Source organism: Panthera uncia (genome assembly GCF_023721935.1).
Source record: "Panthera uncia isolate 11264 chromosome B2 unlocalized genomic scaffold, Puncia_PCG_1.0 HiC_scaffold_24, whole genome shotgun sequence".
In the NCBI taxonomy this organism is placed as follows: domain Eukaryota; kingdom Metazoa; phylum Chordata; class Mammalia; order Carnivora; family Felidae; genus Panthera; species Panthera uncia.
Window position 1 is genome coordinate 20,386,895 of NW_026057580.1, and position 16,387 is coordinate 20,403,281.

At 40.1% G+C, this 16,387-nt stretch overlaps 1 protein-coding gene across 1 annotated transcript in view; it reads left to right on the plus strand.

The window, feature by feature from the left end:
• Positions 1–16,387, plus strand: part of EFHC1 (EF-hand domain containing 1) — a 66,648-nt gene extending 50,261 nt beyond the window's left edge. The window contains exons 10-11 of the mRNA XM_049653804.1: positions 14,529–14,739; positions 16,158–16,387. Coding sequence (XP_049509761.1) covers positions 14,529–14,739; positions 16,158–16,238 — 292 coding nt within the window. The 3' untranslated portion in view covers positions 16,239–16,387. The remainder of the gene's footprint in view (positions 1–14,528; positions 14,740–16,157) is intronic.

Sequence of the window (16,387 nt, forward strand, 5' to 3'; positions counted from 1 at the left end):
ACATGTGGGGGAGGGGCAGAGAGAGAAAGAGACGCAGAATCAGAAGCAGGCTCCAGGCTCTGAGCTGTCAGCACAGATCCCGATGCGGGACTTGAACTCACAAACTGTGAGATCATTACCTGAGCTGAAGTTGGACACTTAACCAACTGAGCTGCCTGGGTGCCCCTCTCCTACCTATTTTTAATTAGATTATTTACTTTTTTTGGTGTTGACTTGTATAAGTTCTTTAGATGCTAACCCTTTATTGGGTGTGGCATTTACAAATCTCTTCTCCCATTTGGTAGGTTGTCTTTTAGTTTTGCCAATTGTGTGCTGTGCAGAAGCTTTTTTACTTTGATATAGTCTCAATAGTTAATTTTTGCTTTTGTTTCCCTTCCTTCAGGAGACTTATCTAGAAAAATGTTGCTATGGCTGATGTCAAAGAAATTACTGCCTATGCTCTCTTCTAGGATTTTTATGGTTTCAGGTCTCACATTTAGGTCTTTAACACATTTTGAGTTTTTTATTTTTTTTTTATTTTTCATGTAGCTATCCAGTTTTCCCAGCACCATTTATTGAAGAGATTATCTTTTTCACATTGCATATTCTTTTTTTGTAATGTTTATTTAATTTTGAGAGAGAGACATAGAGTGTGAGTGGGGGAGGGGCAGAAAGAGAGGGAGACACAGAATTTTGAAGCAGGTTCCAGGCTCTGAGCTGTCAGCACAGAGCCTGTTACGGGGCTCGAACCCATGAACCATGAGATCATGACCTGAGCTGAAGTCCGGCCCTTAACCAACTGACCCACCTAGGCACCCCCTGTGTATTCTTTTTTTTTTTAAGTTATTTATTTTGAGAGAGAGAGTGAGCACAGGAGGGCAGAGAGAGGGAGAGAGAGAGAATCTCAAGCAGGCTCCATGCTGTCAGTGCAGAGCCTGATGCAGTGCTTGATCTCACAAACTGTGAGATCATGACCTGAGCCAAAATCAATAGTTGGATACTTAACTGACTGAACCACCCAGTTGCCCTCGTATTGTATATTCTTGTCTCCTTTGTCAAAGATTAATTGACCATGTTATTGTGGGTTTATTTCTGGGCTCTCTGTTCTGTTCCATTGATCTATGTGTCTATTTTTGTGCCAGTACCATACTGCTTTGATTATTACAGCTTTGTAGTATGTCTTGAAATCTGGGATTGTGATACCTCCAGTTTTGTTTTTCTTTTTTAAGATTTCTTTGGCTATTGGGGTCCTTTGTGGTTCCACACAGATTTTAGGAATATTCTACTTCTGTGAAAAATACTCTTGGTATTTTGATAGGGATTGCAATGTATAAATTTAGGGATAGGAATTTAAATGTATAAATTGCTTTGCGTAGTATGGACATTTTTAACAGTGTTTGTTCTCCCAGTCCACAAACATGGAATAGCTTTCCATTTGTTTGTGTCATCTTCAATTTCTTTCATCAGTGTTTTATAGTTTTTAGAGTACAGGTTCACTTCCTTGGTTAAGTTTATTCCTAGGTATTTTATTATTTTTGGTACAATTGTAAATGAACTATTTTCTTAATTTCTCTTTCAGCTACTTCATTATTAGTGTATAGAAATGCAGTGGATTTCTCTCTATTGATTTTGTATCCTGTGACCTTACCAAATTCATTTATCAGTTCTAGGGGTTTTTTGGTGGAGTCTTTGGGGTTTTCTATATCATGTCATCTGCACATAGTGACAGTTTTACTTCTTTCTTACCAATTTGGTTGCCATTTATTCTTTTCTCTTATTGCTGTGGCTAGGACTTTCAGTACTATGTTGAATAAAAGTGGTGACAGTGAACATCCTTGATCTTAGGGGAAAAGCTCTCAGTTCTTCACCATTGAGTATGATGTTAGTTGTGTGCTTTTCACATATGGCCTTTATTATGTTAAAGTATGTTCCCTCTATCTCTACTTTGTTGAGGGTTTTTGTCATGAGTTGATGTTGTATTTTATCATATGTTTTTACTGCATCTATTGAAATGATCACATAGTTTTTATCCTTTCTCTTACAGATGTAATGTATCTTGTCGATTTGTGTATATTGAATCAGCCTTGCATCCTGGGGCCTGCTTGATTGTGGTGAATTATTTTTTTAATGTATTGTTGGATTTGGTTTCCTAATACTTTGTTGAGGAATTTTGCATCTATGCTCATCAGAGATACTGGCCTGCTCTTTTTTTGTAATGTCTTTATCTGGTTTTGGTATCAGGGTAATGCTGGCCTCATAGAATGAATTTGACAGCTTTCCTTCCTGTTTTATTTCTTGGAATAGTTTGAGAACAATAGGTATTAAGTCTTTAAATATTTGGTAGAATTTACCTGTAAAGCCATCTGGCCCTCGACTTTTATTTGTTGGGAGTTTTTTTTGTAATTAAAATATTTTTTTAAACATTTATTCATTTTTGAGAGACAGAGGAGAAACAGAGCATGAGTGGGGCTGGGGCAGAAAGAGAAGGAGACACAGACTCGGAAGCAGGCTCCAGGCTCTGAGCTGTCAGCACAGAGCCCAATGCAGGGTTTGAACTCACAGACCATGCGATCATGAGCTGAGCTGCAGTCAGAACCTTAACGGACTGAATCACCCAGGCACCCGTTAGGAGTTTTTTGATTACTGATTCTATTTTATTGCTGGAAATCAGTCTGTTCAAATTTTCAGTTTCTTCCTGATTCAGTTTTGGGAGGTTATGTTTCTAGGAATTTGTCTTTTTCTTCTAGGCTGTCTAGTTTGTCAGAATATTATAAAAAACTATATACCTTTACAGTCCTTTGAATTTGTGTGGTGTCAATTATTTCTCATTTATGGTTTCAAGTTCTTTTTTTATTTTTTAAATTTTTTTATGAGTCTGGCTACAGGCTTGTCAATTTTGTTGGTCTTTTGAAAGAACCAGCTCCTGGTATCATTGTACTGTTCTATTGTTTTGGGTTTGTTTTGTTTTTTTGTTTTTTGGGTTTTTTTTTAGTTTCTATTTCGTTTATTTCTGCTCTAATCTTTATTGTTTACTTTTACTGGTTTGGGGTTTTGTTTGTTCTTCTTTTCCTAGGTATTTCTAGGTTAGTTTGATTATTTGAGGTTTCTCTTACTTCTTGAGGTAGGCCTATATTGCTATAATCTTTCCTCTTAGAACCACTTATGCTGCATCCTAAAGATATTGGACCATTGTTTTCATTCATCTCATGTATTTTTTATTTCCTCTTTGATTTCTTGGTTGACCCATTCATAGTAGCATGTTATTTAGCCTTCATGTATTTGTGTTCTTTCCAGACCTGTGTGTGTGCACGTGCATGCGCGCACACGCATGCGCAGTTGATTTCTAGCTTCGTAGTGTTGTCACAAAAGATTCATGGTATGACTTCAGTCTTTTTTAATTTGTTGACACTAGTTTTGTGGCCTAATATATGGTCTATTCTGGAGAACATTCCATGTGCACTTGAAAAGAATGTGTAATCTGCTGTTTTAGGATGGAATGTTCTGAGTACTCTTAAATCATCTGGTCCAGTGTGTTATTCAAAACCACTGTTTCTTTGTTGATTTTCTGTTTGGATGATTTATCCATTGACGTAAGTGGGGTATTAAAGTCCCTTACTATTACTGCATTACTATCATTCACTTCCTCTATGTTTGTTATTAACTGCTTTATGTATTTGGGTACTCCCATATTAAGTGCACATATTTACAATTGTTATGTCTTCTTGTTGGATTGTTCCCTTTGTTTCAAAGTGTATTTTGTCTAAGTATTGTGACCCTGGCTTTCTTTTCACTGCCATTTGCATGATTAATGCTTTTCCATCCCTTCACTTTCAATCTGCAGGTGTCTTTAGATCTGAAATGAGTCATATAGGCAACATATAGACGGTCTTGCTTTTTTATCCATTCCATAACCCTATGTCTTTTGATTGGAACATAGTCCATCTCTCTTCTCTCATAGTTTGCTGGCTTTCTTTAGTGATGTAGTTGGATTCATTTCTCTTCATTGTTTGAATATCTATTACCAGTTTTTGATTTGTGGCTACTATTAAGATTGTAACATCTTCTGCCTATAGCAGTCTATATTAAGTTGATGTTCACTTAAATTTGAAACCCATCCTAAAAGCACTAAATTTTTGCTCCTCTTCCCTTCATGACTAGATATATGGTGTCATAATTTACATCTTTTTATCTTTTTTTAATCCCTTGACTGATTTTATAGATATGCTTAATTTTACTTCTTTAGTGCTCCCTACTTTTCTTAATCCTTATGGGCTTTCACTTCCTTTCAAAGCATCCCGTGTAATATTTCTTGCAGGTCTGGTTTAGCTGCGATGAATTCTTTTCACTTTTGTTTGTCTGAAAAACTATTTATCACTCTTTCTATTATGAATGATAACCTTGCTGCATAGAGTATTCTTGACTGCAGGCTTTTTTCTTTCAGCACTTTGGCCTGCAAAATTTCTGCTAAAATATTAGCTGATAGCTTTTTAGGGGTTCCTTTGTATGTAACTAGTTTCTTTTCTCATGCTGCTTTTGAGAGTCTCTCTTTATCATTACTTTCTGCTATTTAAATTACTATGTGCCTAGGTGTGGACCTGTTTAGGTTGATTTTGTTGGGGCTCTCTGTGCCTCCTGGGTCTGGATTTCTGTTTCCTTCCCCAGATTCAGGAAGTTTTCAGCTCTTACTTCTTCAGGTACATTTTCTACCACGTTTTCTCTCTCTTCCCCTTCTGGAATCCCTATAATGTGAATGTTATTATTGTTTGATGGCGTTGTTGCATTCCCTTAATCTGTTTTTATTTTTTGTTATTCTTTTTTCTCTCTCCTGTTCAGCTTGATTGCTCTCCATTACTCTGTCCTTCAGGTCACTGATTCATTCTTCTGTTTCCTCAGGCCTAGTATTTGTTCCCTCTAAGTATATTTTTAATTTCAGTTAGTGAGTTCTTCATCTGTGATTAGTTCCTTTTTATGTTTTCTATCTCTTAGTCGAGGGTCTTACTGAAGTCATCCACTCAAGTTCAGTGAGTATCTTTATGAGCATGACTTCAGGTTCTCTCTCAGGCATATTACTTATCTCTGTTTTGTTTAGCTCTCTTGCCGTGGTTTTGTCCTGTTGTTTCATTTGGAATATATTGTTCTGTCTCATTTTTTCTCTCTGTGTCTGTTTCTATGTGTTAGAAAAGTCAGCTACAACTCCTGCTCTTGAAAGTAGTGGCTTTATGAAGAAGAGGTCGTGGAGTGTCCTGCAGTGCTGTGTCCCCTGTTCACCAGAACCTGACGCTTCAGGGCTGTCTCCTATGTGGGTTGCACGGGCCCTCCTGTTATGGCTAAGCCGCATTTGCCTTCAGTCCAGTTGTCTGCAGTGGCTCTTTTTTCCCATTGTGGGCAATGGCAGTGTTTGGTCCCTGTGGTGTTAGTGAAAGTCTGGGGCCACCTGGGACTTGAGTTGAGTCAGACCAGGCATTTGCCAAGGCTGCAATAGCACTGAACTGTAGGGCACTCTTTCTGTGTTTTCCACTGAGAAGCTTTTGTTGGTGGGCAGGGTCTGCAGTCAGATCATGTGTCTGCCCCCAGTGCACTCAAATAGTGTGTGCAGTTATCTTCCCCTCTCCCTGGGGCAGAGTCACTTTGGAGTGGTGCTGGACTCTCTCAGGGCTTTTTGTGCACTGGCAGGTTGGTGGCACCACTTTGGATGGACTCCTGCCCAGGTCAGGCTGTAGGGAGCGGGTCCACAGAAGACCATGGGGGCAGGTTGTGCAGTGCCAGCAAAGTCCATGTTGGTCTTCTGTATAAGGGGACCTGCACCCAGCAGGGGGAGAACTCTCGCCTGATCCTGGATGGAGGAGGGGTATGTCATGTCCACAGGAGAACCTGCAAACAGAGTGCGCTGGTAGCAAGCTAGGTGGAGAGTCTTCATACTGTCCTGGTTCCCCCAGGTGTCCTTGTTGTCTAGGTGTGGGGGTAGGGGGGGATGGTACCTACTCTTTTGTTCTTAAAGAAGTCTGCCAAAGATCTCTGCCCCTCCAGCACACACTCTGAGATTAGTAAACAAATCTCTCTCCTCTATACCCCCAGGCTTTTTTTTTTTTCTTCCCCAAACGTGCTTCTATGCTGTATCTTGGTGGGGCTGTTTGTTGTGCTCTTTAGGGACGTAGACTCAGTTTCCTATTGCCCTCCTGGCTCTCCCAGAGCCAAGCTGCTGATTTTTAAAGTTCCAGGTGTTAAGCCTTATTGTTAAGCCTCTCTAGTGTTGAAAACCAAATGTTGTGGGGATTCATCTTCCCCATGTGAGTCCCCTTTGCCTGGGGTACCTCATGTAGGGTCTGCTTCTCTCTTCTCTCCACACTGCTGGAGTCCCTCCCTCCCATGGACAGTCTTGTGGGTCTGTTTGGCTGCTGACCATGTCTCTAACCTTCCTACCCTCTTTAATGTGGCCTCTTCTCTACATTTAGCTGTGGAGATCTATACTGCCACCCTTTGGGTCTTTTTTTGGGTTTACACTGGTGTGGGTGTTTTCTAGGTATATCCATAGGATGAGGTAAGCCCCTTTTTTGAAACCCTCTTATGAGTTCTAGAAAGTCAGAGTCTCTGATACCCCTGCTACTTCTGGAATTCTGTTCTTTGTATCTTTTTGCTACTTTTTGTCTACTAGGTTGGTATTTCTCAAGGTCCTATTTTTGGTCCTCTTGTTTGCTTTTTCTAAAGTCTGACAATCTCCTCTCACCTCGTGGCACAGTGTCTAAACAAGTTGCTCTCCATCCCAACCACTCTCCTGACGCTCGTTCTAGATTCCTGTTGGCCTGTTCAGTGTGTCTTCATCCAGGTGAACCACAGCACCTCACAATTTGTACAACAAGAAAAAACGCCATTGTTGTTTCCAACTTTCTAGCACAACTGCTCTTCCTTCTTTCTGTGTGTGTCTCATAAAGTTGTGGTAACAGTGTGTTGTAATAACATATGTAAAGTGCCAGCATAGTGTCTGCACACACAGGAGGCAAGCCATAAATGTTAATTGCCTGCTTTCTCATAATCACATCAGTGTTCCATTTATCTTTGTTTGAAATCTTTGAGATTCTTTTGACCTCTTTTGTTTTGCACTATATTCAATAAGCTAAATTCTTTTATTCTATGATATGTCTTGCCTCTGACTTCTCCTTTTCATTCTCCCCACCATTTCCTAATCTAAAGCACTCAGTCAGTTAGGAGCTGCATTTGTCCACACATAACAACAACAAAAACAAATTTACATTAGCTTAACCTGTAACAGGACATCTGGAGGGAAGCACTCCAGAGCCCGTGTGGTGGCTTTGCAATGCCAACAGAGACTTGATGTTTTTTTCTCTCTTCTGAGACACCCTTAGCAAGTAGTAGCTTTAGTCCTCCTGCTTTTCACCCTGTGGCCACAAAATGAACGTTCTATCTCTAGCACTGCATTATAGTCCAGGCAGGAAGAAGGGGAAGGACAAAGGGTAAAAGACTGAACAGCCAATCTCACCACGTCTTTCCTGTTTTTAAAGGGCTTATCCAGGAGCCCCACCTAGCAAGTTCTGCTGACATCTCATTGTCTGGGCTGCATCACAGAGCCACTTTTTACTGCTGCTCCAAACAAAATAAAGGCTCTGTTAGGAAAGGGAGAGGGTGAATATTGAACAGGGGACCACTGATGTCTGCCATGCTCCCATCACTGCTTACCTAGGCCTCCACAGTACCTCCCAACTTATCTTCCCACATCCATTCTCTTTTTCCCTTAATCCACTTCACACACTATTACCAGACCAGTTTTCCTGGAACTAGGCTCCAAATTGATCATACTACTTCCCCCCTCCCCCAATTTTATTGAGGTATAAGTGTATATATTTAAAATCTACAACATGGTGATTTGATATACATTGTGAATGACTACCACAATCAAGTTAATTAACATATCCATCACCTTACATGGCTACCATTTATTTGTGTGTGTGTGTGTGTGTGTGTGTGTGGTGGGAATGTTGAAGATCTCGTAGCAAACAGCAAGTATACGGTACAGTATTATTGATAATAGTCACAATTAGACCTCCAGAACTTATTCGTCTTGTTATTGATTTTTTTTTTTTAACCCTTTGACCAACATCACCTTTCCCCCAGCCCCTGGTAACCACCTTCTACTCTGTTTCTATGAGTGTGACTTTTTTTAGATTCCACATATAAATGAGATTATACAGTATTTGTCTTTCTCTGGGTTATTTCACTAAGCACAATATCCTTCCAATTCATCCGTGTTGTCACCAAGGGCAGGATTTCCTTCTTTTTATGTCTGAATAATATTCTATTGGGCCATGTTTTTTATATATGTGTCACATTTTTAAAATCTATTCATCCATTGTTGGACACTTAGGTTATTTTCATATCTTGGCTATTGTGAATAATGCTGCAGTAAATATGGCACTGCAGATGTCTCCTTGAGGTCCTGATTTCTTTTCCCTCAGATACATATCCAGAAATGGGATTACTAGATCCTGTGATAGTTCTATTTTTAATTTTTTGAGGCAATTCCATAACTTTTCCATAATGGCTGTACTAATTTACATTCCCAATGGGAATGTACAAGAGTTCCCTTTTCTCCACATCCTCTCCAAGTTGTTATCTCTTGTCTTTTCGATGATAACCATCTTAACAGGTGTTATATCTTATTGTGGTTTTGATTTACATTTCCCTCATAATTAGTGAGGTTGAGCACTTTCTCATGTGCCTCTTAGCATTTGTATATCCTTTTTGGGAAAATGTCTACCCAGGTCTTTTGCCCATGTTTTAACTGGATTGTTTGTTTATTTATTTATTTATTTATTCATTCATTCATTTTTGCTATTGAGTTGTATGAGTTCCTTATATATTTTAGCTATCAATCCCTTATCAGATATATGGTTTGTGCCATGGTCTGAATGTTTTGTGTCCTCTCAGAATTTATATGTTGATACTAAAAAAAAAATTTTTAATGTTTATTTATTTTTGAGAGAGAAAGAGACAGACTGTGAGTGGGGAAGGGGCAGAGAGAGAGAGAGAGAGAGAGAGACAGAATCCGAAGCAAGCTCCAGACTCTGAGCTGTCAGTACAGAGCCTGATGTGGGGCTCGAATCCACAGACTGGGAGATCATGACCTGAGCCAGATCTGGAGGTTTAACCAACTGAGCCACCCAGGTGCCCCTATGTGTTGATATCTTGATCCATATTAAGAGTTCATGTGATGGTATTAAGAGGTAGGGCCTCTGGAAGGCGATTAGGTCATGAGAGTCCTATGGATGGGATTAGTGCTTATATAAAAGAGGCCCCAGAGAACTTGCTAGCCCCCTTATACCATGAGGACACAATGAGAAGATACTATCTCTGAACCAAAGAGAGAGCCTTCCCTAGCCACCATGTGGAATCTGTGGTGCCATGATCTTGGGCTTTTAGCCTCCATAACTGTGAGAAATAAATTTTGGTTGTTTATAAGCTACCTAGTCTCTGGTATTTTGTTATAGTACCCTGAGCAGACTAAGACAGCTTGTAAATATTTTCTCCCATTTCATAGATTGCCTTGTCATTTTGTTGATTATTCCTTTTGCTGTGCAAAAGCTTTTTAGTTTGAAATAGTTCTATTTGTTTTTACTTTTGTTGACTGTGCTTTTGGTGTCCTATCCAAAAAATCATTGCCAAAACCAATGTCAAAGAGCTTTCCTTTGTTTACTTCTAAGAGTTTTACAGTTCCAGGTCTTATGTTTAAGTCTTCAATCCATTTTGAATTAATTTTTGTTATCTTAAATCGAGATCCATTTTCATTCTTTTGCCTGTGGATACTCAGTTTTGCCAGCACCATTTATTAAAGAGACTGTCCTTTCTCCATTGTGTATTCTTGGCACCCTTGTCAAAGATTAGTTGACCATGTATGCGTGATTTTTATTCTTCATTCTGTTAATGTGGTATATCACATTTACTGACTTGTGTATGTTGCACCATCATTGCATAAAAAGGATAATTACCATTTGATCATGGTGTATGATCCTTTTAATGTGCTGTTGAATTTGGTTTGCTAGTGTTTTGTTGAAGATTTTTGCATCTATGTTCACCAAAGATATTGGTGTGTAATTTTCTTTAAGGGACTTTGACTGGCTTTGGTATCAGGGTAATAATGGCCTCATAAAATAAGTTTGGAAGTGTTTCCTTCTCCATATATATATATATATATATATATATATATTTTTTTTTTTTTTGGAGAGTTTGAGAAGGACTGGTATTAATTTTTCTTTCCTTTAATTTTCATTTAATTTTTTTAATTTACATCCTAGTTAGCATATAGTGCAACAATGATTTCAGGAGTAGATTCCTTAATGCCCCTTACCCATTTAGCCCATCCTCACTCCCATAACCCCTCCAGTAACCCTGTTTGTTCTCCATATTTAAGAGTCTCTTATGTTTTGGCCCCCCTCCCTGTTTTTATATTATTTTTGCTTCCCTTCCCTTATGTTCATCTGTTTTCTGTCTTAAAGTCCTCATATGAGTGAAGTCAGATGATATTTATCTTTCTCCGACTAGTTTCACTTAGCATAATACCCTCTGGTTCCACCCACGTAGTTGCAAATGGCAAGATTTCATTCTTTCTGATTGCCGAGTAATACTCCATTGTATGTATGTGTATGTGTGTGTGTGTGTTTATATATACATATATACATATATATATATATATACACACACATATATACATGTATACATGTATACATATATATATATACTTAAAAACAAAGTTCTAAAGTTCTTACTCTGAACTTTCCAGGTTCCACCAAGAACCTTCATAGTGTGTCTCCAAATGACCATTGAACTTCGAGTTCCAGCTTACCTTTCCACACACACTGCACTCCAGACAAACAGGTTTATTATACCAACCTCTGGCATTCCTTTCTTCATGCCTTTTCTCAGGCTCTTCCCATTGTCTGAAGTTCCTTTATTTCGTTCAGCAGGTCCAAGCCCTCACATCCTTCAAGACCATCTCCCAGTTCAGCCCTTGGTGATCCTCTCAGGCTTTGTACCTCCCCTACATGACCCCTAATGGTCATTTTCTCCCTTCTGTGAGAGACTTTATTCATTTATTTTTTTTTACATTTTATTTATTTTTTTGAGACAGAGAGAGACAGAGCATGAGCAGGGGAGGGTCAGAGAGAGAGGGAGACACAGAATCCGAAACAGGCTCCAGGCTCTGAGCTGTCAGCCCAGAGCCCGGTGCAGGGCTCGAATCCACGGACCGTGAGATCATGACCTGAGCCGAAGTCAGATGCCCAACCTACTGAGCCACCCAGGCGCCCCTGTGAGCGACTTTAAAGTCCATGTCTTAATTCCCTTCTGGAGAGCAGGGATCCTTACTAGAAACTGGTTCCTTGTCGTACTCAGCCAAACATGTTCAATAAATAGTTGTTAGATGAGTGACTATTTCTACTAGGACTGTGAAAAGAACTTTGTTCAAAGCTGACATTTGTGTGCACTTGCTATGTCAGGTACTAAGTGCTTTATATGTAATAGTTCATTTAATTCTCAAAGCAATCTTTATGAGGTGGCTTCCTTTCAAACTCCCCTATGACAGATAATGAAATTGAGGCATAGAGCAGTTAGGTAATCTACTTACGATCATGCAGGCTTTAAGTGGTAAAACAGCTATTGAACCAGTCAGATTCTAGAGCTCATGCTCTTACTACAATTTCTTCTCTCTCACCAGAGAAAAGCACCAAAAAATCGAGGAGGTTGTTACTCAGCTCCCTGACCACTCTAAGGTCTCTAGGCAAGGGGCTGCCTGCCCTGGAAGTGAGTTTACCACTGGGGCTGAGGGGAGACATTCGATCATGGATCAAGAGCTAAAGTCAGGCTAAGGGGTTGACGCTGAACCTTTGCAGTCAAAATGGCCACACTTTAAAGTTCTGACAAATCATAGAGTTGCCCACTGCTCTCCACCCTGCCCCCAAATATAAGAAAGAACAAAACTGCAGTCTCTTTGCTGTTGAAGAAAATATGTGAATTCCATTTATTTCTTTCTTGCTAAGTAGAGGGCTTTGCCAGGTTGCCCCTAGGAAAATAGTCTAAGAGTGGAATGAAAACCATGACGTCTTTTTTTTACCTATGGGAGATTAATCGCCCCATAAAACTCATGTTTGCTTTTGTGGAAAGAAAAAGAAGGGCATCGGAGGGGTTGGCACAGAGTTTGCACCTCGTGTGCTGGGAACCCAGCCACCTCTCTCAGTCGGCGGTCCCCATTAAGGATGACCATTTGGCCCCTGTGTTCCCTTGTTAACATGTGGAACAATGTTGCAGCTGTCCTAGAGAAGGGGCCCTGTTTTGGGCCCCTCAATAATGTAGGGGCTAGAACTCTCACTAGCTCTGTCGTAAACAGCACCACCTGTGGCAAGCTCTGTTTGAATTTACTCCAGCATACTCAAAGGCAGCAGATGCCATCGACATTTTCCCTATTGTATGAAGCAGTATTAAACATCTGGCCCCTTCAGGGAAGGGAGGGTTATCTTCTCTTTCCCAAAATGAATGGATGATCACATTTCAAATATATATGCTCTATGGCTCTAACTCCTGGGAAGATATGGAAGATTGAGGTTTCACTGCTTTCTGCCACTAAAATAGTGCCCAGGCAATCATTCATAATTTAGTATATATGACTGGAGGTGTACCCACCAGGTAAATATATTCTGCTTCAATAATGCCAGACAGCATTTAGATACTAGAGATTTTCATCATTGCAATTTATATTGTTTTTGTCTTACTATAAAGGTAACACATGCCCATAATAAATAACATTCACGGAGTAAAAATTTAGGAAATAGAAATAAAAATATTCCTTAAAATCCCATAACCCAGAGATGATTACTTCCAATATTGCTTTAATATGCATATAAAGTGGAGTAATCCTGTAATATTTAATTAGCTTTTTGCATATCATGAACATTTCTGATACGAAATATTTTATGGAGCATTGATAATTTTTAGAGTAGGTATTATATTCACATGAGTTATATATCATATGATATAATGAGTTATATATAATGTAATATATAATTGACATGAGTTATATGTTATATATAATATATATATTTGAAGGAAAAATGAAAAGTTTTATTCCTGCCCCATCTTCCATCCACCTGCTTGTTACCCTCCATTCTCCATAGCTAACTACCTACTTCATTGGTTTTAAAATCTCTTCCCAGAGTTTCTTTGCACAATGTAAGCGGATTTAATTGTATGTTCTTATTCCCCTCACAACTTTGATGCAAAATGTAGCCTTCTGTATACACTTTTACACATTGATTTTCTCACCCATCTGTCTATTCTTTCTGCAACATTGTCCATGCCACATGATTTTTATATTGCCTGATTGTTTGGGGGATATTGTTTAACCAATTCCTGATTTTTGGACAATCTTTTTAGACATTTAGGCTGTCTCAAAACTGCTTTATTAGATGTATCCTTGTATACAACTCATGATTATTTCCTTAGGATAAATTATTTGAAATTCTTTGCTGGGCTTTTGCTTCATGTTTTCTAAATTGTCCCTGAAAGGCTGTAGCACTTTATGCCTTCCCCAGCAAGGGTCGCCAGTGGTTCAAAAGGGAATGAAGTTAACAGAGGCCATTTGGAACAGTGAACCTTTTGACTATCCTATGCAGAAGGAAATAGGAACAGGAAAGCCATGGTAGACTGGTACTGTGATGGTGTGGAGGGGGAGGGTAGGTGAGAGGTGGTGGGCATCCTTGAAAGAATATGTCAGAACCCGAGTGAGATGTCTGTTCTGGTCCTGCCTCTGACATGACATCTGGGTCTTCAAGTCTGTTTTTTCATCATTGAGAAAGGGTTTCTGAGTTTATTGCGGTCTCATTTTATCCCAAAATGCCTTTATAAAGATGAAATGTCTTTTCCAGCTCTAAAAGTCTTTATTTGTGTAATGGTACCTTTGTGTTCAAAGGAAATGAATTGGGCTTCCGCTTATCCTGGTTGTGGTTTGAAAGGATAGACCGCCTTCTTTCTAATGCTCTGTGTTACTCATCTCTCATTTCAGTAAATGCTAAGCCTAAACTTCTCAATCCACTACCTGTCACAAAATTCAGAATGAACTGGAGAGGGAATGTTAAAAGTACAACAGATTGCTGACTGTGTGTAATTTTTTTTAAACTCCCTTAGTTTTAGATGAGATAACAGACCATGTAGACCTGCATCAGCATTAAGCAGCAGCAGATGATTCGCGCTAACACCGAGCTTGGGGAGGCTGCCACAGTGGGAGATTTGGCTCTTTGTGGTGCAGTGATTTAACAGGTGGCAGCCAGGGAGGCTGGGCTTCAGTTCAGAAACCCCCTAATCAGGCCTTCCTGTGGGGGTCAGTCATCAGCCAGCCCCTGCAGGCAAGCATTCCGTTATTGGCCAGCTAAGTGTCCAAGCCGCTTGCCATTAGAAGCTTCCCCCACTTCGCCAAATGAGAACTTTGGTCACTGAGATGAGACCGGTCAAGTATAAATAAGATGCCAGGCATTTCCTTCCTTTGTCTACAGCAAGCAAACTAAAGAGGATCCGGGTGAGCAAGAACTGGAAGCATTAATAGACACAATTCAGAAGCAACTGAAACATCATCCATGCAAAGACAACATTCGTGAAGCATTTCAAATTTATGACAAGGAAGCTTCAGGATATGTGGACAAAGAAATGTTCTTTAAAATCTGTGACTCTCTCCACCTCCCAGTTGATGATTCTTTGATTAAGGAGGTCAGTATGAATTGCTCTTCTGGGTGACTACAGAGGCTGAACACCGTTCATTCTCTCCCAAAGGCAATTGCATGCATATTTTGTTTTAATGGGAAACTTAAAGGTGTTCAAATCAGATCTCCTATTCAGTTCTGGTTATGGTGTTTCCCCTGGATTTTTGCATTGATGTTCTTTCCTAATGGCTGCAGCAGGGACTCTGTTTAAGTGGATAGGGGCTAGACAGCACAGGGTGGCTGATGAGTCATTTCTGGGCTGAAGGAGACTCCACAGAGGTGATCCTAGAGAGGCAGCCCCGAGGGGAGACTCAAAGGTAACTGGGTTGAGCAGAATGGTGGGCAGCCTGTGACACCCTTCATGGCGATGCTTACATTAGCCCAGCAGTCTAGCCATCATGGAAGAGGGCATGATCACTGCCAGGGGCAGTGACGTCTATTGGTAAGGGGTCATGCATGGCCAGATGCAAGTGGAGGAAGGACATGGCCAGTCTCCTTCTAGAATTTTCATAAGTGAGTAAAAGAAGGTGTTTTGTGCCTTTTTTCATTATAAATTCCCAGGAAGCTTGGGTTTCCCTGGAACTCAGAACAAAGTTTCTCCCACAATTGCCAAGGACTGTGACTTTTCATGGAGACTTCTCACTGATGAAAAACACTGAAGTGCTGTAGACCTTCTTAAAGATTTTTTAGCAAAAAGTGATGTTCAGAACTGAAGACTCACTTAGGGAAGGCTGTCTGTATGGTGCTGGAGGGGCTAGATCAGAGATGAGGATTTTTCATAAATCAGGACATTAGCAGGGAGTACAGGAGACAGGAGAGAAGGTGTTCACCTGGGCAAATGCCCCTTTGGCTTCCCAAATCTCAGAGTGATAGTGTGCCCAGCTTTTAAGTCATGTGTGCCATCCATGACCTAGCGAAGAGAGGAACTGCAGTCAGTGGGAAGGGGCGGGGGGGGGGGAGGTGTGGGCGGCATGGGTTTGCACATTTTGTAAAGGTGACCACAGCAAATCTAGAAGTCTACCATCACCCACAGCTGCATTTCAGGGGACCTGGTTTGAGCAGTGACGTAACTGGATTCTTTTGTTAGGCGATGATAATAGCAGCTTGCTATTTTAAGAGTTTTACTCTGTGCAGGCTGGGTGGACAAAGCTCGTATTTGAATATAAAAATAATTAAAAGTGCTTTGGAAATGGCAATGTGCTTACAAATGTTAGTCCTGAAATCCCAGGCAGGCCTTTTATTCCATCTGAGCTTCAATTTCATAAAGTTTAAGATGGGCATAACATCTGAGCTACCTGGCAGGTTCGCAGGACCATTTTGGAATCCTCTGATACAAACTCTGACCTGGTTTACAAAGGCTGGGGATTGTTATTAACAAGCGTACCCCGCAGCTCTGCCTCACTTGCTCTCTGCTCTCTCCTGCAGTTGATCAGGGTGTGCTCTCACGGAGAAGACAAGATTAACTACTCTAACTTTGTTCGTGCTTTTTCAAACGGACCTGGCTGATGAGAGAATGTGGTATCGTTTGGAGATTGGACCTACATTTTGAAACACCTTCTACTTTTCAGAGAGGCATCTACAGAACTCTTAAAATATACGAACCAAAAAAACATAACTTTAATACTAAAGTCTAAATTAAATTGGATCTTTAAAGA